Source organism: Oryctolagus cuniculus, chromosome 19 (genome assembly GCF_964237555.1).
Source record: "Oryctolagus cuniculus chromosome 19, mOryCun1.1, whole genome shotgun sequence".
NCBI lineage: Eukaryota > Metazoa > Chordata > Mammalia > Lagomorpha > Leporidae > Oryctolagus > Oryctolagus cuniculus.
The window spans coordinates 33,850,771-33,874,681 of record NC_091450.1 but is presented as its reverse complement, the minus strand read 5'-3'; the positions used below and the strand labels follow the sequence as shown (position 1 = coordinate 33,874,681).

Below are 23,911 nucleotides of genomic sequence, written 5' to 3'. Positions count from 1 at the left end.
CAGTCCAGTCTCTACTTATGGCCTGGGAAAGCAGTGGAAGATGGCCCAAGTATCTGGGCCCCTGCACCCACGTAGGGGACCTGGAAGAAGCTCCTGGCTCCTGGCTTCGGATTGGTGCAGCTCCAGCCATTGTGGCAATTTGGGGAGTGAACCAGCAGATGGAAGATCTCCTTTCTTTCTCTTTAACTGTCTTTCAAATAAATAAATAAATCTTAACAACAGGGACCAGCGCTGCGGTGTATCAGGTAAAGCAGCCTCCTGCAGTGCCACATCCCATATGGGCGCAAGTTCAAGTCCCAGCTGCTCCACTTCTGATCCAGCTCCCTGCTGAGGCCTGGGAAAGCAGAGGAAGATGGCTTCCAAGTGCTTGGGCCCTGCACCCGCTTGGGAGACACAGAAGAAGCTCCTGGCTCCTGGCTTCAGATCAGCTTAGCTCCAGGCATTGTGGCCATTCGGGGAGTGAACAGCAGATGGAAGACCTCTCTCTCTCTCTCTCTCTCTCTCTCTCTCTGTAATTCTGCCTCTCAAATACATATTAGCAAGAACGCAAAATTGAAATGTATAAAATGTAGTACCTAACCATCTAATGTCAGATACTAGAAATCAGTGACAAAGCTGTCTGGACATACACTCGCACTGGAAATTAAAACACATATTTACACACAGATCTCTAACCTCCAACATTTGTTTACTTATTTTATTCGAGGCACAGAGAGACAAGGAGGGAAACATCCGCTGGTTCTGTCAGCAAATTCTCACAGCAGTCACAGCTGGGCCAGGCTGAAGCCAGGACCCAGGGCCTCAAGGCAGGTCTCTCACACGGACGGCAAGGACCACCCAACTACGTGCACCAGCGCCCGCCCCCCCAGGACCTGCGCTTCCAAGAAGCTGGAATCAGCAGTGGGGCCGAGAATCCAGCCCAGGCCCCCACACGGGGTGCAGCTCCCAGCCAGCGTCGCAACTGCTGTACCCGGCGCCTGCCCTTAACCCAGCAACTTTTTTTTTTTTTTTTTTTAACAGGCAGAGTGGACAGTGAGAGAGAGAGAGAGAGAGAAAGGTCTTCCTTTTCCGTTGGTTCACCCCCAATGGCCGCTGCGGCCGGCGCACTGCGGTGATCCGAAGCCAGAAGCCAGATGCTTCTCCTGGTCTCCCATGCGGGTGCAGGGCCCAAGGACCTGGGCCATCCTCCACTGCACTCCCGGGCCACAGCAGAGAGCTGGCCTGGAAGAGGGGCAACCGGGACAGAATCCGGCACCCTGACCGGGACTAGAACCCAGTGTGCCAGCGCCGCAGGCGGAGGATTAGCCTAGTGATCCCAGGAACTTTTAAAAGGAAGGCACAGGAGAAATTACAACACACTTTTAATTGAAAGACAATGAGACTCAGCATGGAAGAGCTGGGGGAGGTGCTGAGGGCAGGTGTGCAGGCTCCGCTGCTGCTGGGACCGCAACCTCACACGGAGAGCCAGGCCTGGGCTGACCCGGCTCCGAGGGAGCAGGTGACCCGAGCTGAGCTGGATGATGCGGGCGCTGGGGGGACAAGTGGACTGAAAACACCCCCTCCCTCTCCCTCTCTTTTTTTCCCTCCCTCCCTCCCTCTCGTCACTCTGCCTTTCAAATAAATAAATCGTTAGGGAAAAACTAAAACCAAAACCAGGCCATGTGGGATGCTACTGCGGCAATGCGATTCGCCATCAGACACTTACGTGGGAGAAGACAAGGATCTCACACACAGTGAACCTTAGGAGTCCAGACAGAAGGCAAATTACACCCGAAACAGGCAAGCAAGGTTTCCAAAGAGCAGCGATCAAGGAAACTGGGAATAGGACGAAGAATAGAGAAAAAGGAGCGGAATCAAAAGTGGTTTTTTTTTCTTCCTTCCTTCCTTCCTTCCTTTTTTTTTTTTTTTTTTTTTTTTTAAGGCAGAGAGAGACAGAGATGGGGAGAGAGCGAGCGCACGCGCAAGCGAGCTGTCTTCCCTCTGCTGGTTCACGCCCCAGATGGCTGCAAATGGCTGGGACTGGGCAGGCCAACGCCAGGAGCTTCTGCCGGGTCTCCCACACGGAGGTGGGGGCCCAGCACTTGGGCCATCTTCCACAGCTTTCCCACGCATAATTAGCAGGGAGCTGGATCAGAAGTGGAGCAGCCAGGACTCAAACTGGCGCCCACACGGGATGCCGGGCTGCAGTCTGTGGCTTTAACCCGCTGCACCACAGCACTGGCCCCCAAAGTCGGTCCCTAGAGGTCTGTTTCAGTAACAGCCCTCTTGCCAGGCTAGCGGAAAGGAAATGAGGGAGACATCGACCCTGAGCAGGAAGAGAACACACGGGAGACGCAATCGCCAGGACCGCCATCTCTCCCGACCCCACAGCACAGGGGGAGCCGTCACAGGACCCCCGTCTCTCCCGACCCCACAGTACAGAGGGAGCCGTCACAGGACCCCCGTCTCTCCCGACCCACAGCACAGAGGCAGCCATCACAGGACCCCCGTCTCTCCCGACCCACAGCACAGGGGCAGCCGTCACAGGACCCCCGTCTCTCCTGACCCACAGCACAGAGGGAGCCGTCACAGGACCCCCGTCTCTCCCGACCCACAGCACAGAGGGAGCCGTCACAGGACCCCCGTCTCTCCCGACCCACAGCACAGGGGGAGCCGTCACAGGACCCCCGTCTCTCCTGACCCCACAGCACAGAGGGAGCCGTCACAGGACCCCCGTCTCTCCTGACCCACAGTACAGAGGGAGCCGTCACAGGACCCCCGTCTCTCCCGACCCACAGCACAGGGGGAGCCGTCACAGGACCCCCGTCTCTCCTGACCCCACAGCACAGAGGGAGCCGTCACAGGACCCCCGTCTCTCCTGACCCACAGTACAGAGGGAGCCGTCACAGGACCCCCGTCTCTCCCGACCCACAGCACAGGGGGAGCCGTCACAGGACCCCCGTCTCTCCCGACCCACAGCACAGGGGGAGCCGTCACAGGACCCCCGTCTCTCCTGACCCCACAGCACAGAGGGAGCCGTCACAGGACCCCCGTCTCTCCTGACCCACAGCACAGGGGCAGCCGTCACAGGACCCCCGTCTCTCCCACCCCACAGCACAGAGGGAGCCGTCACAGGACCCCCGTCTCTCCCGACCCACAGCACAGGGGGAGCCGTCACAGGACCCCCATCTCTCCCGACCCACAGCACAGGGGGAGCCGTCACAGGACCCCCCGTCTCTCCCGACCCACAGCACAGGGGGAGCCGTCACAGGACCCCCGTCTCTCCTGACCCACAGTACAGAGGGAGCCGTCACAGGACCCCCGTCTCTCCTGACCCACAGCACAGAGGGAGCCGTCACAGGACCCCCGTCTCTCCCGACCCACAGCACAGAGGGAGCCGTCACAGGACCCCCGTCTCTCCCCACCCACAGCACAGGGGGAGCCGTCACAGGACCCCCGTCTCTCCCGACCCACAGCACAGGGGCAGCCGTCACAGGACCCCCCGTCTCTCCCGACCCACAGCACAGAGGGAGCCGTCACAGGGCCCCCGTCTCTCCCGACCCCACAGTACAGAGGGAGCCGTCACAGGACCCCCCGTCTCTCCCGACCCACAGCACAGAGGGAGCCGTCACAGGACCCCCCGTCTCTCCCGACCCACAGCACAGGGGGAGCCGTCACAGGACCCCCCGTCTCTCCCGACCCACAGCACAGAGGGAGCCGTCACAGGACCCCCCGTCTCTCCCGACCCCACAGTACAGAGGGAGCCGTCACAGGACCCCCCGTCTCTCCCGACCCACAGCACAGAGGCAGCCGTCACAGGACCCCCGTCTCTCCCGACCCACAGCACAGGGGGAGCCGTCACAGGACCCCCGTCTCTCCCGACCCCACAGCACAGAGGCAGCCGTCACAGGACCCCCGTCTCTCCCGACCCACAGCACAGAGGCAGCCGTCACAGGACCCCCGTCTCTCCCGACCCACAGCACAGGGGGAGCCGTCACAGGACCCCCGTCTCTCCCGACCCACAGCACAGAGGCAGCCGTCACAGGACCGCCATCTCTCCCGACCCACAGCACAGGGGCAGCCGTCACAGGACCCCCGTCTCTCCCGACCCACAGCACAGGGGGAGCCGTCACAGGACCCCCGTCTCTCCCGACCCACAGCACAGGGGGAGCCGTCACAGGACCCCCCATCTCTCCCGACCCCACAGCACAGGGGGAGCCGTCACAGGACCCCCGTCTCTCCCGACCCCACAGCACAGAGGGAGCCGTCACAGGACCCCCGTCTCTCCCGACCCACAGCACAGGGGGAGCCGTCACAGGACCCCCGTCTCTCCCGACCCACAGCACAGAGGGAGCCGTCACAGGACCCCCGTCTCTCCCGACCCCACAGCACAGGGGGAGCCGTCACAGGACCCCCGTCTCTCCCGACCCACAGCACAGGGGGAGCCGTCACAGGACCCCCGTCTCTCCCGACCCCACAGCACAGGGGGAGCCGTCACAGGACCCCCGTCTCTCCCGACCCACAGCACAGAGGGAGCCGTCACAGGACCCCCGTCTCTCCCGACCTCACAGCACAGAGGCAGCCGTCACAGCCACAGGGACAGGAACGCGCCGCAGCCAACTGCACCCCCAGGCACAGGGCTGGGGCAGCATGCAGAGGTCACCGTATCAGGAGACAAGCGCACGGGGGAGCCCGGGACTGCAAACCTTCCAGCCAATGGGGGGCTGTGGGGAGCACCATGGGCACCCACGGCCAGGATCATGCTGAGACCATTCTCTGTGCCCTCGCAAGCCCAGTAACGGGAAAGGCACAGGCGGGACACACGGAAACAAGCCCGACTTTATTAAGAGTCCCCAAAAACAAATGACAAAAACCCAAGAATGCACCTTTTGGAATTAACGCGTCCACGAGGCTGAACACACACAGAAGGCAAAGACCAGACAGAAGCAGGAACGCTCACAGCTCGTGCGGCCGCCCGGGGAAGCATACAGCTAACAGAGGGGCCGTCGCTGTGGCGCAGCGGGTTAACGCCCTGGCCTGAAGCACCGGCGTCCCATGTGGGCGCCGGTTTGAGACCCCGCTGTTCCACTTCCGATCCAGCTCTCTGCTGTGGCCTGGGAAAGCAGTAGAAGGTGGCCCCAGTCCTTGGGCCCTGCACCCACGTGGGAGACCGGGAAGAATCTCCTGGCTCCTGGCTTCACATTGGCACAGCTTTGGCCATTGAGGCCATTTGAGTGAACCAGAGGACGGAAGACCTTTCTCTCTATCTCTGCCTCATTGTCTGTAACTCTACCTCTCAAATAAATAAATAAAAATCTTAAAAAAAAAAAAAAAAAAGCTAACAGAATGCCAGAACCTGCATCTGGGAAATCACAAGACACCCCAGAAAGCAACCAGGGAGATCTGGACACGCAAGGACACGCCGAGCCCGTGGGCTGGAGGAGTCGGAACTACAAGGGTGCCCCTGGCAGCAAGCCAGCGCGAGCTCTGCCTCTCAGCGGACACCCACGACCTCCGGCCAGCTGGCCCACGCACTCGCCAAGGGCTGCGACAAGGCAGCCCTGCCCAGGGGGACCAGCAGACCCCCGAGGGCCGCTCCTGGAGCAGGTGCAGGGGGTGTGAGCCCGGTACCCACTGAATCCGAACACACCATCTCCACTTCTGCTGCCCCTCAGGGGAAAACACTTCCAGACCTCCTGCCCACCTTGGAGCCCACGGGTAAGCTGTCCAGGTGAGCCCACGGGTAAGCTGTCCAGGTGAGCCCACGGGTAAGCTGTCCAGGTGAGCCCACGGGTAAGCTGTCCGGGTGAGCCCACGGGTAAGCTGTCCAGGTGAGCCCACGGGTAAGCTGTCCAGGTGAGCCCACGGGTAAGCTGTCCAGGTGAGCCCACGGGTAAGCTGTCCAGGTGAGCTCACGGGTAAGCTGTCCTGTCCAGGTGAGCCCACGGGTAAGCTGTCCTGTCCAGGTGAGCCCACGGGTAAGCTGTCCTGTCCAGGTGAGCCCACGGGTAAGCTGTCCTGTCCAGGTGAGCCCACGGGTAAGCTGTCCTGTCCAGGTGAGCCCACGGGTAAGCTGTCTTGTCTAGGTGAGCTCACGGGTAAGCTGCCCGGGTGGCCCCTGCACTGTTAACAGGATCCGGGTCTTCATTCTCGGGCCCTGGCAGTCTACTCAGGTCAGAGGGCGACACACACTCTACAAACCTCCCGGGTCTGACCCACAGACCTAGCGCCACCTCAGCCAGGAGACCCAGCCAGCAGGGGGCGCTGACCGAGCACGTCAGAGCTGGCTGCGATGCCCCACGCACCCCAGGAGAGGGCCAGCAGGGGGCGCTGAGCGAGCCCGTCAGAGCGGGCGGTGGTGCCCACGCGCCGCAGCAGACTGCCTGGCCTGGAGCCCCAGCTCTCCTCCGCCAGCACCCTGCTCACCACACCCTGGAAGCAGCAGGGACAGCTCAAGCAGCTGGGCCCCTGCCACCCCCAGGGGAGACCTGGCCTGAGCCCCCAGGCCCCAGCTTTGCACTGGCCCAGCCCTGACGGCTGCAGCATTCTGGGGGTGAACTGACCAACGGGAGCGCACCCTACCCCCCCACACAAGGAAATAAAGGTTTAAAAGTTCATGTGTGTGTATTTTGCTTTTTAAGGTACCCAGCAAACTTCCTGGGACACTAACAAGCTCATCCTAAACCGTACAGAGAAGAGCAAAGGCGCAGAATCACCACCATGAGTCAGGGCCCGGCGCTGTGCCGCAGCGGGCAGAGCCGCCGCCTGCAGGGCCGGCATCCCGTACAGGCCCCCAGCTGCTCCACTTCTGATCCAGCTCTCTGCTGATGCACCTGGGAGAGCAGTGGAGGGTGCCCGAGTGCCCGGCCCTGCACCGCGTGGGAGGCCTGCAGGAAGCTCCTGGCCCCTGGCTTCGGAGCATCTCAGCTCCGGCCGTTGCAGCCGATTGGGCAGTGAACCAACGGATGGAAGACCTCTCTCTCCCTCTTCCTGTCTGTAACCCTACCTCTCCAATGAAGAAAAAGTTAAATCTTTAAAAAAGAAAAGAAAAAGCTGGCACACTGGACTTTCCCAAAATGCAAAAGCGTCACAGGAAACGGCCATGGACGGGGAAGACGGCAGACCCCGGCTTCGGTCAGGGACCCGCACCCAGAATACTCACACCTGCCCGAAGCACACGACGCGACCTGAGCCGAGGGCAGACGCCACAGCGCAGGGTACCCGAGCAGACCCGGGACGGTCGGCTCACTCAGACACAGGCGCAGGGAAGCAGGCTCGGGCACTCAGCCCCAGGGCGACGCCGATGGAGACCCAGCGAGTGCTGGACCCCAGCACCCAGCACCGGAGGGCCTGGTTCGAGTCCTGGCTCCACCTCCAGCTCCCTGCCCAGTGCAGCCTGGGAGGCAGCAGTGGCGCCCCCGCTGCTGGGGGCCCCACCGGCCGGGCCCGGACACCTGTCTCCACAGGTGCAGCCGAGCCCAGGCCCAGCCTCGGGGGAGGCCTGCGCGCCTTCCCAAAGAGCCAGCAGGGCCGGATCCGCCCGCGAGCTCACCAGGGAACAGCACCCCTGGGGCAGAGACAGCCGTGCAGCAGGCGCCCCCCGCCCCCCGCGACCCCAGGGACACGACTGCGCCAACAAACCACACAGAATTCATGCCAGAGCCGGCCCGGAGAGCCTTCGAAGTGTGGCCTCCACAGGAAGTGACCTGAGAAGCCCCCTGCTCCCCCACGGATCGCGCGGAGAGCTCCACTCCTGGGGCCCGGGGTCCACCCCCTTGTCCACGCAGCTTTACCGGGGGCAGCCCAAGCCTGCCAGGCGAGCCGTTCCCACGGCCACACAACGGGAGCCGGCTGCCAGCTCTGGTGCCAAGTCACCAGGGCCAGGAGAGCCCCGTCCAGGAGTGCGGGCACAGCAGGACACGAGGGCAGAGGCGGGCCCGGGCGGCTGGATCCTAAGAGCTCCGCGGAGGAGACTGGACCACAACCGCAGGCTGCGCGCGGCACACGTTCAACGGCCCGCCCCGGCCACAGCGGTCCCTCGTGGGCCCCACCAAGACCCGCACGCCGACCTCGAGGGGAGACGCCGGACGGCAGGGCAGGGCAGGCCGCCCACGCCAGCACCTCAGCACCCTCGCCTGACCGCACGGCACCGCTCCAGCGCAGATGCCTCCTGGGCAGGCCTGACCCCTGGGAAACGTCCTTGGTTCCTTCCAGGCACACCGCGCGCTGGCTGACCACGTGGGCTGCGTGAGGGGCGGCGCGGCGGCGAGTCCGCACCTGCTTCCCGAGAAGGGCGCGGGGCGAGGCGGCCATCCTGCCCGTCCGTGGCAGAGCGGTCTCCACGCCGTGCCTGTGTGACACCCGCGGCCTGTACCAGACTGCCTGGGCCTGAGTCCCGGCTCTTCCATTCCCACCCGGCTGCCAGCTAACGCAGACCCGGGGGCAGCAGGGGCGGCTCAAGGGCCCGGGCCCTGCTCCACCCGTGCCTGGGCCGGCTCCGGCTGCTGCAGCGTTCAGCGAGTGGATGGCACGTGGAAGCTCGCTCGCGCTCCCCCTCCTCTCAAATAAAAACTAAGGAAGCAAATGTCGAATGCCGACCAGCCGTGACTAGCTCCCCCTCAAGCGGCTCACCCACACGACCCTCCCGGCGCCAGCCAACTCCGGTGCAGCAGCCACCGGCACGGGCGGCAGGAGCCTCGCTCCACAGGCCTCCGAAGCAGCTGCAAGGTCGCACGCCGCGCCCACCTCCCGACAAGCCTGGCTCGGCTGGGGGCGGCTTCCCCAGGGCCAGGAGCCGCCTGCTGAGGGCACGCCAGCCCACTCTCCCTCCCCCGCCACGCCTTCCGTCCACCTTCCCACCTAGAGCCCCTGCAGGAGGCAGCTCGGCACTGGGGGCTGAGGTCGAGCTGGGCGAGGGTTCGGGAGGGCTCCGGGGGGGGGGGGGGGGCGCCGTCAGTGCTGAGTCAGCGTTAGCGAACACGGGGTCACACCCAGGAATTCCCGGCCCCCAGAAAGGGGCAGTGACCTGGGGCAGCGAGGGCTTCGCAGCCGGGCCGCACCGTCGCTGCTGCCCCGACCACCACGACCCTGAAGGCAGCACCCGGGCACCCACCCCCTCCGCAGGAGCACAAACCCCGCGCCTGGGTCTCAGCTCCGGCCAGGAGGTCTCGGCACAGAGCCGCTCCTGCGGCAGGGCCGTGCGGGAGGGCGGCCAGTCCACCTGTCCACCTCCCCTCCGGCAGCCTGCTCAGGTGCCTCTCAGGGCCTGAGCACATGGTGTGTCCAGGTGTGGGCGTGGCACCTGGGACACTCGGGCCACCTGGGGTGGGGCCTGCCGGGCTCTGCACACGGACCCAGCCTCCAGGTGAGCAGCCCAGGGGCCTGGCACACAGCGGCTGCTCCCTGAGCCCAGTCCCCCATGCAGGCAGGCCCGGGACCCGAGCCCGCGGTGGCAGGCGGGCCGTCCTCTCCGGCGGCTTGGGCAGCGCCTGCTAACACCCCGCTTCCTGGCAGCCACCATCGGGGTCCTGGGAACCGGAACTATGTGCACTGCGGCGAGAGCCCCTCCCCAGGCCCGCACACTGGGACGCACCCACAGATGTCTAGGGCCGCACAGGGGAACCCACGTCAGCGCAGGCGCCAAGCCGGGCACGCGGAGTCCTGGTGCAGGGGGGCGGCCGTGCCCCCCACGGGACGCTTCCCTGGTCTCCACCCCGCATGCCCAGCACCTTCTCTGGGGGGTGTCTGCAGAGCACGCTCCCCCCCCCATCCAGCCACAAGCTCGGCGCACAGCCAGCGCCCAGTGCACGCCTTGGAGGGCCCTGGCCTCCGGGGAAACCCTGGCTAGGACCGCCAGTGCCAGCCACAGGCCAACAAGGGGCCCGCCACACTCAGCCGAGCCAGAAAACCAGGTCCTGGCAAGACGGGGCTGGTTCCACCCCGGACACGAGGCGGGGAACAGGACGCGGGGTCCGGGCCCACCCCGGACACGAGGCGGGGAACAGGACGCGGGGTCCGGGCCCACCCCGGACACGAGGCGGGGAACAGGACGCGGGGTCCGGGCCCACCCCGGACACGAGGCGGGGAACAGGACGCGGGGTCCGGGCAGACCCCGGACACGAGGCAGGGAACAGGACGCGGGGTCCGGGCCCACCCCGGACACGAGGCGGGGAACAGGACGCGGGGTCCGGGCCCACCCCGGACACGAGGCGGGGAACAGGACGCGGGGTCCGGGCCCACCCCGGACACGAGGCGGGGAACAGGACGCGGGGTCCGGGCCCACCCCGGACACGAGGCGGGGAACAGGACGCGGGGTCCGGGCCCACCCCGGACACGAGGCGGGGAACAGGACGCGGGGTCCGGGCCCACCCCGGACACGAGGCGGGGAACAGGACGCGGGGTCCGGGCCCACCCCGGACACGAGGCGGGGAACAGGACGCGGGGTCCGGGCAGACCCCGGACACGAGGCAGGGAACAGGACGCGGGGTCCGGGCCCACCCCGGACACGAGGCGGGGAACAGGACGGACACGAGGCGGGGAACAGGACGCGGGGTCCGGGCAGGCAGCCGCACCAGGCCCCGCTCGACACTCGCTCACTGCGGCTCCCGTCGAGGTCCGGGAACTGGATGACCCCCGAGCACGGCGGAGCGCAGGGCCCCGCGGGGAAGAACCCCTCGTGGGAGGCCCACGGGCTCCCCACGGCACCCGCACAGCGGCTCCGGCCCCTCCGCTTGCCCGGGCCCTGGGGACTGGTATGGGGGTCCTGGAGGTGGGGAAGGGGCGGGGCGCAGGTGAGGGGGTCCTGGGGGGGGTGGGGAAGGGGGCGGGGCGCAGGTGAGGGGGTCCTGGAGGTGGGGAAGGGGCGGGGCGCAGGTGAGGGGGTCCTGGGGGGGGTGGGGAAGGGGGTGGGGCGCAGGTGAGGGGGTGCTGGGGGGCGGGGCGCAGGTGAGGGGGTCCTGGAGGTGGGGAAGGGGGCGGGGCGCAGGTGAGGGGGTCCTGGGGGGCGGGGCGCAGGTGAGGGGGTCCTGGAGGTGGGGCAGGGGGCGGGGCGCAGGTGAGGGGGTCCGGGGGGGGTGGGGAAGGGAGCGGGGCGCAGGTGAGGGGGTGCTGGGGGGCGGGGCGCAGGTGAGGGGGTCCTGGAGGTGGGGCAGGGGGCGGGGCGCAGGTGAGGGGGTCCTGGGGGTGGGGAAGGGGGCGGGGCGCAGGTGAGGGGGTGCTGGGGGTGGGGAAGGGGGCGGGGCGCAGGTGAGGGGGTGCTGGGGGGCGGGGCAGGGGGCGGCCCAGGCTCCCGTCACTCACAGTAAACGAAAGCGAGAGCCCGCAGGAGCACAATCCTGGTCAACCAGAAGGTGCCCTCACGGAGACGGTCCGGGAAGCCCGCGGGGTCGTGGCCCTGCGCGCGTGGCGACCTTGGCTGCGGGTCCGCGTCCCCAGCCTTCCGCCTCCTCAGAGACTCCTCGGGCGCCGCCATTGCTGGGCCTCCACGACGCATGCGTGGAGAGGGCGGTGCGCGCATGCCCCGCCCCCGCCCGGACGCCACGCCCTCGGCCGGCCCTGCGCCCGCCTCCCGGACGCCACGCCCCTCGGCCGGCCCTGCGCCCGCCTCCGCCCGGACGCCCCGCCCTCGGCCGGCCCTGCGCCCGCCTCCGCCCGGACGCCACGCCCTCGGCCGGCCCTGCGCCCGCCTCCGCCGGACGCCACGCCCTCGGCCGGCCCTGCGCCCGCCTCCGCCGGACGCCACGCCCTCGGCCGGCCCTGCGCCCGCCTCCGCCCGGACGCCACGCCCCTCGGCCGGCCCTGCGCCCGCCTCCGCCCGGACGCCACGCCCCTCGGCCGGCCCTGCGCCCGCCTCCGCCCGGACGCCACGCCCCTCGGCCGGCCGGGCGCTGCGTGGAGCCCGCGTCGCGGGGAGGCGCTGTCCGGCGCTGTGCTCTGCGGGCGCGGGGAGCGAGGCCGGGAAAGCGCGCCCGGGGGCCTGCCAGCTGCCGCGCGCTGCCCTCGCCTCGCTCCGCCGGGAGGACGCCAGGCGAGGGTCCCAGCCTGACAGGGACCGAGGGGCGCGGCCTGGGGTCGCCCCCGCCCCGCCCCGCCCCGCGGAGCGCCCAGCAGCGGTCAGGGCTGGACCCAGCCCCGGAGAGCGGGCCGCCCAGGGTGCGCACGCTGATCAGTGCGGGGGTGGGCTCGGGCTGCCGCAGGGCGCCGGGCCGGGGAGTCCACGCGAGTGTCGGGGCTGCGCATTAGACTCCACCTGGGGCCCGCGCTGTGGCCTAGCGGGTAAGACCGCCTGCGGTGCCGGCCTCCCCTGTGAACGCCGGTTCGAGACCCGGCTGCTCCACTTCCAACCAGCTCTCTGCTGTGGCCTGGGAGAGCAGTGGAAGATGGCCCAGGTCCCTGGGCCCCTGCACCCGCGTGGGGGACCTGGAAGAAGCTCCCGGCTCCTGGCTTCGGACAAGCTCAGCTCTGACTGCTGCGGCCATCTGGGGAGTGACCCAGGGATGGAAGACCTCTCTCTCTCTCTCCTCACTGCTCTCCCTCTGTCTGTCTGTAACTCTGCCTTTTAAATAAATAAATAAATCTTTAAAAACATAAAATAATAAAGACGCTGTCTGCGCGTGCTCCAGCGTCCCAGCCTCCCGCCAGTCCCCCAGCGTTGGGCGGACGATGCCCACGCCAGCGATCCCAGCGCGCGTCCTTACTGCCTGTGTGGCTGCATCAGACCTTCACCCCTGCGCGTGATCAGACCTTCACCCCTACACCTCCATCAGACCTTCACCCCTGCGCCGTCACCAGACCCTCACCCCTGTGCCACCATCAGACCCTCTCCCCTGTGCCGCCATCAGACCTCCAACCCTGCACATGATCAGACCTCCACCCCTGCGCATGATCAGACTTTCACCCTGCGCCATCAGACCTCCACCCCTGCGTGTGATCAGACCTTCACCCCTGTGCCACCATCAGACCTCCACCCCTGCGCATGATCAGACCTTCACCCCTGCACCGCCATCAGACCTTCACCCCTGTGCTGCTATCAGACCTCCACCCCTGCGCGTGATCAGACCTCTACCCCTGCATCATCAGACCTTCAACCCTGCACCATCAGACCTCCACCCTGCGCCGCCATCAGACCTCCACCCCTGTGCCGCCATCAGACCTCCACCCCTGTGCGTGATCAGACCTCCACCCCTGCGCATGATCAGACCTTCACCCCTGCATCATCAGACCTCCACCCCTGTGCGTGATCAGACCTCCACCCCTGCACCATCAGACCTCCACCCCTGTGTGTGATCAGACCTCCACCCCGCACCATCAGACCTTCACCCCTGTGCTGCCATCAGACCTCCACCCCTGCACCATCAGACCTTCACCCCTGTGCCGCGGGCCTTGGGAAGCCTGGCTCCCCATGTCCGATCCAGACCAGCGGCTGCTGGGCCCTCCCCAGCCCCCAGCCTCTCTCCCATTGCTGGGGGTCCCAGCATAGGTGGGCGTCTCGGGCTGGGGTCCCGGGGTGAAGCTGTGGCCTAGCGGGTAAGACCGCCTGCGGTGCCGGCCTCCCCTGTGAACGCCGGTTCGAGACCCGGCTGCTCCACTTCCCAACCAGCTCTCTGCTGTGGCCTGGGAGAGCAGTGGAAGATGGCCCAGGTCCCTGGGCCCCTGCACCCACGTGGGGGACCTGGAGGAAGCTCCTGGCTCCTGGCTTCGGCCTGGGCGTCTGCATGCCGCTGACCGTCCAGCAAGGCCGCCTGCGCCCAGGCTGGCGCCCTGAGTGTGGTGCCTCTAAGGGCCCCCACCATGCAGGTGCTGGGCGCTGAGGGCAGGGGGGCCCGGCCGCTGTGCCCAGGCCCTGTCTGGGTGCCAGGGCCGCGCTGGGGCCGCGCGGTGAGGACGGACAGTGCTGCCGTCAGGTGTGACCCGGGTGCTGCTCCTCAGGTGGGCACGGCCCTCACAAAGGGCCCCTTTGTCCCCCGCGTTCCCCGCTGGGCTGCCTTGTCCTCCCCAGAGCAGGGCACAATGGGGCATTGTGCGGAGCAGAGAAGGGCCCCTTGTTCCGGGCTCCGGGCTCCGGCTGCGGCTGCGGCTCCCTCTCCGGGCTTGCCCAGGGTGGGCGAGCCGGGCAGAGGGTCCGCCAAGCTCATGTTCTCCCTGCAGGAGGCGCGGTGCCCGCGGCAGAGGTCCCTCCGTCTCGCGTGCCTCAGCTGCTGCCCATCTCAACCTGCATGTAGTCAGACGTGCCCGGGGGGAACGGGGCCTCGGCGCGTGCCACGGCCTGGGCGAGCCCCAGGGTGCACGCCAGAGGCGGCTGCTGCTGGAGCAGAGCGGGGCACCCGTGGACCGGGGTCGGGGAGGGGAGGGACGGCGATGGGGCACCGGTCTTCCTCTGTGGGGGGAAGTCGTCCTTGAACTGGGCGGGCGGAGGCCGCAGCGGCCAGGACGCTCAGGCTGGAGTCGGGGGCTGCCGGGTCCTGAGCTCAGGCCCTGCAGGTCACAGGCACGCTGGGCACCGCCCTGAGCCGCCCTGAGCCACCCTGAGCCGCCCTGAGCTGCCTTTCGCCAGCGCGGGGACACGGACTCAACGCTCTGGAGCCAAACAGTGGGAGAAAAGTGCGCGGCATACAGGAGAGAGAGGCGGCCGCGGTGCGGCGGACTTCCCCAGGCTGCCTGGCGCTGGGCAAACAGGAGCGGAGAAATGGAGGGCAGCGGAGAGGGCGGGCGGCGCCCCCGGGAGCAGAGCCCACGGGCGCGGGCTGGCTGTGCTCCCAGCAGCTGCAGAACGCTGTGGCGGGGGCTGAGCCCCTGTCAGCGCCTCGCCCAGCTGTCCCCCGGGCACCCCGGCTGGGCAGCCCCGCCGCGTCCCTGTCCTGCAGCTGCAGCCGGCTCTGGCACCCACAGGAACCCAGCTTGGGTCCAAAGCTAATCGTGTATCCTTCATTTACCCCAATTTTTCACGTCCTGACATCTGCTGTGGGGGGGGGGGGCAGGCCTCATCGGCGCCGTCGTCATTCATCTCTCTCTAGAGGGGTGCCCAGTTTGGGCTGATCCTGCCCTGACTGTCCAGCGGCCAAAACCCCCAGAGTGAGGCTGGCAGGTGCGGGCGGGCGGCGGGGGGAGCAAGCAGGTGCCGTGCCATTTGCTGGGTGCCCTGGGACCAGCTGTTCCGCTTGGCTTCCACCACCCCTCTGCTGCCCCCTGGGTCTCAGGCACCAGCGCTGCCCCCAGCACCCCAGAGGGAGACGTGGCCTGGGCGGCCCTGCAAACCCTGTGCGGGGTGGAAGGCGCAGCCCTCCTGGCCCAGCAGGTAGCTTCCCCGCCGAGGAGCCCGAGGGAGGAGACGACAGGGCTGTGATGGTCCCTTCTCCAGGAACCACACTCTGACCAGCAGCCCCAGGACCGCCTGGGCCGGAGGCCGCCACGCAGGCAGGAGCGCTGCAGACACGGTCAGGCCCAGCCCACGGGCCGACTCCCCAGATCAGAGTGCCGGTCCGGCCCCCTGATGGCCGGGGAAGGCAGCAGCAGATGGCCAAGTGCTTGGGCCCCTGCACCACGTGGAGAGCCACACGGAGCTCCTGCCCCTGGCTTTGGCCTGAGCCAGCCCTGGCTGTAACGGCCATTTGGGGCGGGAACCAGCGGATGGAGCATCTCTGTCTCTGTAACTCTTTCAAATAAATAAATATTAAAAGGAAAAACCTCTACAAACCCAGATGGAGCCACGGAAGCGGGGAGACCCAGGCCCAGCCGTGGCCAAGGAACGCTGGGGGGCAACACCCCGGCCTGAGAAACGCAACCGTGGTGCCAGCCAGGCGAGGCGCCTGGCCGCCCGTCTTCAGGAGCGAGTTCGGTGGAGACGCCTGGGCCTTGCCCTACGCCGCGGAGGAACCCTGCTCCCCTCTGCTTGGCCCACGTCCACGCCGCCACGCTTAGAGAGCGGACACGCGACACGGCAGGCCCCTCCTGCAGGCCGTCTTCTCCCCGGCCTTTGGCACTAACGGGTCCCTGGGACCTTCCGTGGGGACCCAGGCAGCTGGGCCGAGCCAGCCCCCTCCCCGCCATTCGCCCTCCCCAGCGGGACCTGCAGCAGGAGTCAGTTGGGGGCACCACTTTGTTTTGTTTTTTAAGATTTATTCATTTATTTAAAAGGCAGAGTTACAGACAGAGAGAGGGAGAGACAGAGAGAAAGAGAGAGAGGGAGGGAGAGAGAGAGAGAGAGAGGTCTCCCTTCCACAGCAGTCAGAGCTGAATTTGTCCAAAGCCAGGAGCCAGGAGCTTCCTCCGGGTCTCCCACGCGGGTGCAGGGGCCCAGGGACCTGGGCCATCTTCCACTGCTTTCCCAGGCCACAGCAGAGAGCTGGATGGGAAGTGGAGCAGCCGGGTCTCGAACCGGCGCCCACACGAGATGCCAGCACTGCAGGCAGCGGCTTTACCTGCAGGTTAGCAGCACCGGCCCCTCCACTTCGGGTTTTAAGCTTGGGCGTCTGGGGCAAGAGGCCCCCGGAACCTGAGGGTGAAGCCTGGAAGGTGGCACACAGGCCTGGGCGGCCCACGGGGGCTCAGCTGGGCTGCAGCGGTGGCCAGCTCCCCGTCAGGCTTCACACCACTTCTGGGGGTGCCGCGAGCACTCGGGAGGTGGACGGCACAGCTGTGGACTGACAGGTCTGTGGGCACGCGGGCCTGAAACTGGGCTGGAGCCCTGGGACTGAGGGCTCGGGCTGGGCTGGGCTGGGCTGGCGTCCGGGTCTGTGGTGTGGGAACAAGGCAAAGGGATCGCACCGCGTCCTGCAGGGGTGGGGCTGACCGCTTTACGGGACGGGGAAGTCCAGAGGAAGCACCGCTTGACCCTGAGTCCCATCCACCGCGGCCAGGCGCGGCTTCCCCCTGGGAAGTCGGTGCTGGGCCGGGCGGGGCCGGCCGTGGTCCTCACCCCCGCCAGGGGAGGCCGCCTGTGGGACCCCGGGGCCACTCCAGCCCTGAAGGAGAGCAGACAATACGGGGGTCCAGCCGGAGGCCCGGGACCCGAGCCCGCGGTGGCAGGCGGGCCGTCCTCTCCAGCGGCTTGGGCAGCGCCTGCTAACACCCCGCTTCCTGGCAGCCACCATCGGGGTCCTGGGAACCGGAACTGTGTGCACTGCGGCGAGAGCCCCTCCCCAGGCCCGCACACTGGGACGCACCCACAGACGTCTAGGGCCGCACAGGGGAACCCACGTCAGTGCAGGCGCCAAGCCGGGCTCCGGCCGCGGGGGACTCGGCTCCCGCAGGGCTGGCTGCCCACACCACTGTGTGCGTGAGAGCAAAGCGCAACCCGGCGGGCCTGAGCCCGAGCAAGGGACCGGCTCGCACCCAGACGGCCCGGTCAGCGTCTCCCAGACTGCGCTCAGCCCAGAGCCCTGAGGGTCTGCCGCCAGGAGGCTGGCCCCCTGAGGGGCACCGAGAGCCCTGTCTGTCTTCACGGAGCCGCTGTCAGAGCAGCCCACCCCTCTCTGCCCCAGCCTGCTCTCGCCAGAGCAGCTGGTAATTAAAAGCACCAATTAATCTCCAAGGCTGTGCTGGACAGGGTGCCAACTGCCTTGCCGGGCTGCCCTGACCCGGGGGCTGAGGGAGGCCCAGGCCAGGGCTGTGGACACCCAGCACACGCCAGCCCTGGGTCCACGGGCCCGGGCCGACTGACCGCCAGGAAGAAGGGCAGGACATGGCTCCCGCGTCCGCGGTGGCACGTGGCAGCCCCTCCCACGCACACACACACAGGGCTTCCTCAGTCCTGCCCGGGCCTGGACTGGCTGCACCTGAGGCACCGGGGAGCCTGCAGCCCACACCCGCTCCTCTGCAGGTGCACATGGAGCCTCGCCAGGGGCCGGGGCCGGAAGCTGCGGCTGTCAGCTCTGCCCCCGGCACACGGTCGGCCTGTCGGACGTCTCCCCACGCGGCAAATCCCGTTAGAAGGCAGAAGCAGCTCCCACGGGACGAGGCTGCCCGAGCTGCAGGCCCCAGGGCGTCTCCAGGGCCTGTACGCAGGACACGTCCCCAGAGGAGTGCGCCTGCCCCACTCTCTGTGCACAAGGCTGGACGCTTCCGGTCTCGGCTTCACAGGAGCCCCTGGCCCACCCGTCCCTAAGACCCTTCCCCCGGGGCAGGCGGTCTGTCAGGACTCGCAACGCCAACCCATCCCGGAACCTGCCTCGAGAAAGCCACTCCTGGTGTCCACCCAGGGAGGGCCGGGCACAGGCGCGTCCCTGGGCCCTCCGGATGGGGCAGGGAGGGGCACCACCCACACGCAGGAGCCCTGGAGAAGGGGTGCGCCCCTCCCCGCCCTCCCTGAGTGGCCAGCACACGGGTGGCCGCGCAGCCCGGGGAGGACCTCCCACCCACCCTGACAGATGCCTGTCTGGGACTGACCTCTCTCAGTCTCCTTCCCTCAGGGGTCCCAGCGGTCACTTCCTGTGTTAAGGGACACAGAGTGGACACGTGCCCCTGCAGTGGGTAGGGGCAGGAGGAGAGGCGCCCTCAGCAGAGGCCGTGGCTGTGGCCAGGGTCTTGGTGGCACCAGTGAGACGCTGTGTGAGGCCAGTACCCCACGCTGGAGTGCCGGTTCGAGTCCTGGCTGCTTGGCTTCCAGTCCAGCTCTCCGTTCGCGCGCCGGGGAAGGCAGGGGGTGACGGCCCAGTGCTCGGGCCCCTGCCGTCCACTTGGGAGACCCCGATGGAGTTTCTGGCTTTCAGCCTCAGCGTGGCCCAGCCCTGGCTGCTGCCGTCACCTGGGAGTGACACGCAGAGAAAGGATCGCTCCCCCCCCCGTTTCTCTGCCTTTCAAATACGTACACAAGTTTGGGGGGGGAAGGGGGGGAGAGAGAGAGAGTTCTGTGGCGTGAGACCAGGATGGGGCCAGGCCCCGGGGTGTGGAGTGACAGGCAGCCTAATTTGGGTCAGGTTCCGACTCACTGCTCCCAACCCCTCCACCATCGTCGGGCCCTGCAGCTCTGACCCATGGACCTCCCCCAAGTCCTCCGGGGCCGCCAAGGCTTGGTCTGCAGCAGCAGGTGTGGAGGGAGGGCAGCCTCTCCCCCACCCCCACCCCCAGTTCATCTGAGAGGGCACCAGGGGACCAGCCCGGTGGGCACGGAACAGGGGCCTCCCCTTCCCGGCAGCCCAGGGGCCAGGGCCCTCCGCCTTCAGGCCGGGGCTCAGAGCACCCCAAGAAGGCTGGAGGAGCCCCTTGACCTGGCGCAGACCCTGCTCCCACGCAAGGCTGCGGGGCTCACCGCGTCGCCCCGGGAGCCTGCAGGGTGATGTCGCCTGCCCAGAGCGGACAACCCGAACCGCCTGCACCAAGGCCTGGGCGCTAGGGACGCTGTCTGCCCACCTGTCCGAGCGCGTGCAGGAGGCGGCGGGCTGGAAACCTGAGGCCGGCGCCAGCTCCAAGCTGGAGAGAGGGTCAGCTGGGGCGGCGGGGGCCGCACCTAATTTGTGGGGACTGCGCGGCGAGCGCCCTGGCCTAGGGTCCAGTGGGTCACGGCCGCCGAGGCAGGGATGGCGCAGCTCCGGGCTGGCGCGTCTGTCGCCTACCAACGCGTTCGGCGAAATAATCGGCACTGCCCTTGGGGATGCCGGGCCGGGGGCCAACCAGAGGGGGCGGCCTCGGGCGGGGACGCGGAGCCGCGGCTCGGCGCTCGCCTCCGGGGAAATGTCCCCTCCACGACCCCGCTGCCGCCACCAGGCTGCACATCCCGCCCCTCCCCTTCTCTTCGAGAGCCCAAGGCGCAGAAGCCCGGAGTAGCCTCCGCCTCCGCCGGACCACCCAGGGACGCCCTGCTCCGGGTCCGGGGGGGGGAGGCCGCGCCCCCACCCCTGGGTCACGCCTGGAAGGCCCTGGGCCCACGCGTCCGGCCACGCCATCCGCTCGGCGGCCCCAGGGATCTGGCAGCCCCGCCCCGCGCCTCCGCTCCCGCCAGCCCGGTGTCGCGCCCCGCCCGGGTGGGCGGCTTGGGGCAGCCAGCTTGGTGCTGGGCGCACTTTACCTGGACGTGCGCGGCCTTGAGACCTTCCCCTGGCCGGGGTCAGAGTGGAGACTCCGGGTCCCGGGCTGGGTGTCGCGGCTCAGACCCAGCGCACACTTCCCGCGAAGGCACACGCCCAGGGGCGAGCACCGCGGAGGGGCCTGGGTCTGGCCCCGCCGACCCCTGCCCGCCCCTCCATCCCCCACCAGGGGAGCCCGCGGCCAGAGGCACGTCGGGGAGCGCGGGCCGGGGACGGGGCGCGCCGGGCCCACGTGGTGCGGCGCCGGGAGGGGCGCGCGGGGGCGCTGCGGGAGCCGCACCGCGTTCCCGGAGGGCGGAGGGGAGGGGGGGCGACCAGGCCCCGCCCCTGGGGAGGGGGCGCGCGCCGGCCAATGGGCGCTGCCGGGGCGGGGCTCACAACCGCCGCTTAAAGAAACTTGTTGCGGGTCCCGGCGGTGGCAGCGGCGGCGGGGCGAGGGCTAGGAGGCGCGGGACTCTGCGGCGCGCCCCATGCTGGACATGAGCGAGGCCCGCGCGCAGCCGCCCCGCAGCCCCATGGCGCACGTGGAGGACTCGGACTCGGACGCGCCGCCGTCGCCCGCCGGCTCCGAGGGGCCGGGCCGGGCGGCGGGCGCGGGCGCGGGCGCGGGCGCGGGCGCGGGCGGCGACGCGGCGGACGAGCGCTTCCCGGCCTGCATCCGCGACGCGGTGTCCCAGGTGCTGCGCGGCTACGACTGGAGCCTGGTGCCGCTGCCCGTGCGCGGCGGGGGCGGCGCGCTCAAGGCCAAGCCGCACGTGAAGCGGCCGATGAACGCCTTCATGGTGTGGGCGCAGGCGGCGCGCCGCAAGCTGGCGGACCAGTACCCGCACCTGCACAACGCGGAGCTCAGCAAGACGCTGGGCAAGCTGTGGCGGTGAGCGCGGGGCCCCTCTGCTCACCGCGGCCCCCGGGTGGGCCCGCGGGCGGCCTGGGAGAGAGGCCGGGGCCGCGGGCGGCGCGCGGCGCGCGTTGTCCCCTCCCGCGAGGTCCTGCGCGTCCAGGACCCCGACCCTTTGGCGGTCCTGCGGGGCAGGGGAGGAGGTCCCTCCGGGGAGGGAGCTGGCAAGGCGAGTGGAAGGCGTGCGGGGCGCTTCCCGCAGCTTCGCCCCGCCGCGACTCCCTCTGCCCAGCGGAAGGAAGGGGAGGAGGCGGGTGGCGGCCGAGTGCGGGGTGCACGCCCTGGCGCGCGGGTCCGGCGGCTGCGGCGCGGGAGCTCCTCGCGCGGAAGGGCGCACGCACAGGGCCCGCGCTCGGCCGGGATCGCCCGGCGCGGGCTCGGAGCTCTGGTTCTCGCCGGGCGCCACAAGCCGTCGGGGTGTCTGCCAGGGAGTCTGGCGGCCTGGGGCCGGGGGGCGGCGAGCAGCAGCTGCCTGCCCGGTCCGGCGCCGTTCCCAGGAAGCCCCGCTTTGTCCACAGTGCAGGCTTGGTCTGTCCTGCCCCTCCCCCGCCCGCCTTAGAAAGCCCCACAGGGAGGGAGCAAACTCCAGTCTGGAGAGGGGGGAAGTAGAAGCGGGAAGATGGAGAGGCTGGGGTCAGGTTCCCGGTGACCAGGATCGGCCCTCGGCGCTCGCCCAGCAGAGCCGGCTGTGCTCCGGGAGGGGCCGGCGCGGACACACTGGCCGCCCCCCACCGAGCCCCGTCCCCCGCAGCTTGCTGAGCGAGAGCGAGAAGCGCCCGTTCGTGGAGGAGGCCGAGCGGCTGCGCCTGCAGCACAAGAAAGACCACCCGGACTACAAGTACCAGCCGCGGCGCAGGAAGAGCCAGAAGGCCGGCCAGGGCGACGCCGACGCCAGCGCAGGGTACAAGGCGGACGCGGGCCTCGGCGACCACACAGGTGGGCTCCCGGGACCCCCAGCGTGGGAGGGCCCTGTGGACGGGCGGCCGCTCAGCCCAGCAGCTTGGCCCCGGTGGACCCAGGAGGACCCGGGCCCATGCGCAGGGGTGGGGGCGGCCTGCTTGGCCCTGGCGCCCGTCAGAGCCTCAGTCAGGCCGAGGGGCTGGGGTCCCGGGGTCCCGGCTGGCTGAGTGGCGCCTGCTGGGCTGCGGTGTCCGGGGCTCTCCTTGTGGCCGCCGGCCCAGGGCACCACATTACGGGAGTGCTGGCTGTGCCCGGGCTGGCCCGCCAGCCTCCCCCCCCCACCCCAGCCGTGTCTGCAGGGAGGGGCCCAGGTCTTCCCACTGGGCCGCGCCTAGCGGAATTCTCCGGGCCAGGCAGTGAGGTCTGGGCCTGACTTTGCTGGAATTTCTGGGAAACGTAAAGAAACAAAAAGCCGTTGATTCCTACCTGCGGCCGCCAGCCCCGCCCCGCCCCCCACAGAAGGGCATTCATGCCTCGTGTGCTCGCTCCTCAGGGCAGACCCACGGGCCACCCACCCCGCCCACCACCCCCAAGGCCGACCTGCCGCTGGCGGGCGGAGGGGGCCGGCAGGAGCTGAAGCTGGAAGGGCGCCGCCTGGTGGACAGCGGGCGGCAGAACATCGACTTCAGCAACGTGGACATCTCGGAGCTGAGCAGCGAGGTCATCGGCAACATGGACACTTTCGACGTCCACGAGTTTGACCAGTACCTGCCCCTCAACGGCCACTCGGCTGTGCCCGCGGAGCCTGGCCAGGCCAGCGCCTACGGGGGCGCCTCCTACGCGCACTCGGGGGCGGCCAGCGTGGGCGCATCCCCTGTGTGGGCCCCCAAGGGAGCCCCGTCCGCCTCCGCCTCGCCCACCGAGGCCGGCCCGCCTCGGCCGCACATCAAGACGGAGCAGCTGAGCCCCAGCCACTACAGCGACCAGCCGCACGGCTCGCCCGGCCGCGCCGACTACGGCTCCTACAGCACGCAGGCCAGCGGCCCCGCGGCTTCGCCCGTGGCCGCCGCCGGCTCCTTTGCCAGCGCGCAGTGTGACTACACCGACCTGCAGGCCTCCGGCTACTACAGCACGTACCCCGGCTACCCGTCCAGCCTCTACCAGTACCCCTACTTCCACTCGTCCCGGCGGTCCTATGCCTCCCCCCTGCTCAATGGGCTGTCCGTGCCGCCGGCGCACAGCCCCGCCAGTAACTGGGAGCAGCCCGTGTACACCACCCTGACCAGGCCCTGAGCCCAGCAAGTGCCTGCCAGAGCGTGCCGGGAGCGGGGCCCTGCCGCCGGACGCCCCGCGGCCTCCCGATTTCCAGACAGAGCCAGTGGCCAGAGCGCCCCCCGGGGGTGGTTCCTGAACAGAGGAGGGCCGCTCGGGCCCTGCCTGCGGGACCCTTGGCCCCAGCGCCTGGGTTTGCCCCTCACCCGACGGGAACCGTGGCCACAGTACCAGGGACAGGACGGCCCGAGGCCTCCGGGCCGGGGCAGCCGGGGCCCACACGCCAGTCAGAGCTCCTCCAAGCGAGGTTTGGCCGTCATCGGCGCGTCTCTGTTGCTTTTGTTCTCCGGTCATTTTTTAAAGCTCAAACGTGTTTGTTTGCCAGCTGTTGAAGATGTATTTATGGCCTGCATCGTTTCTTCCTGAACCAGTGGAGTAAACTGTGCGGAGTCGCACTGGGACAGAATGCAGCCGGGGCGGGGGGGGGGGGGCTCCACTGGAGAGGCAGAGGCGGGCCGGGCGGGGCGGGAGGCGGCCTTGTGGCGTCTGACCTGGCCCGCCCGTGCCCAGTGGTGGAAGCCGGGATTCCCCGGGGAGGGGCGGCTGCCTTCCGTGCGTGAGTGTCCCCGGGGAGTCCTTGTCGCCCGGAGCAGCCGGTGCGCCTGCCCCTCCCCCCCGCCCGCGGAGCCAGCCACGCCCCTTCCCACAGCAACCTGTGCCTTTGGAACTTTGTCCGTCTCCGTGCGCCTGGGAGGCCGCTGCTTCTTACTTTTTCTACTTTTCCTACCGTTTTCTAGAGGAAAACACGATTTCGCCCGGTGCCCCGGGCGGGCAGGGAGCAGAG

At 68.7% G+C, this 23,911-nt stretch overlaps 2 protein-coding genes across 5 annotated transcripts in view; one reads left to right on the top strand and one right to left on the bottom strand.

Annotated features, from left to right (window-relative positions):
• The window catches only part of LMF1 (lipase maturation factor 1), a 91,248-nt gene extending 71,025 nt beyond the window's left edge, over window positions 1-20,223 (bottom strand). For 3 of the 4 annotated variants that reach the window (XR_011384472.1, XR_011384471.1, XM_070064185.1), the window contains exon 1: window positions 11,278-11,487. Coding sequence is in view for 1 of the 4 variants with exons in the window: in XM_070064185.1 (XP_069920286.1) it covers window positions 11,278-11,470 (193 nt within the window). In the remaining 3 variants the exon portion in view is untranslated. Of the gene's footprint in view, window positions 1-11,277; window positions 11,488-19,978 lie in introns of those variants that run through there. The other variant, XM_070064187.1, reaches the window with a different exon arrangement.
• Window positions 20,224-20,399: 176 nt separating this feature from the next.
• On the top strand, window positions 20,400-23,237 carry SOX8 (SRY-box transcription factor 8). Its single transcript, XM_070064775.1, has 3 exons — window positions 20,400-20,871; window positions 21,647-21,831; window positions 22,349-23,237. The coding sequence occupies exons 1-3, from the start codon at window positions 20,468-20,470 to the stop codon at window positions 23,086-23,088; spliced, it is 1,329 nt and encodes a 442-aa protein (XP_069920876.1). The 5' UTR covers window positions 20,400-20,467; the 3' UTR covers window positions 23,089-23,237.
• The last annotated feature ends 674 nt before the right edge of the window (window positions 23,238-23,911 follow it).

Bases quoted from the DNA above. Each gene is read 5' to 3' on its own strand.
- SOX8 (XM_070064775.1), top strand. From the start codon at position 20,468: ATGCTGGACATGAGCGAGGCCCGCGCGCAGCCGCCCCGCAGCCCCATG. The intron at 20,872-21,646 runs GTGAGCGCGGGG...CGTCCCCCGCAG, and splicing joins ACGCTGGGCAAGCTGTGGCG to CTTGCTGAGCGAGAGCGAGA. The intron at 21,832-22,348 runs GTGGGCTCCCGG...CTCGCTCCTCAG, and splicing joins GGGCCTCGGCGACCACACAG to GGCAGACCCACGGGCCACCC.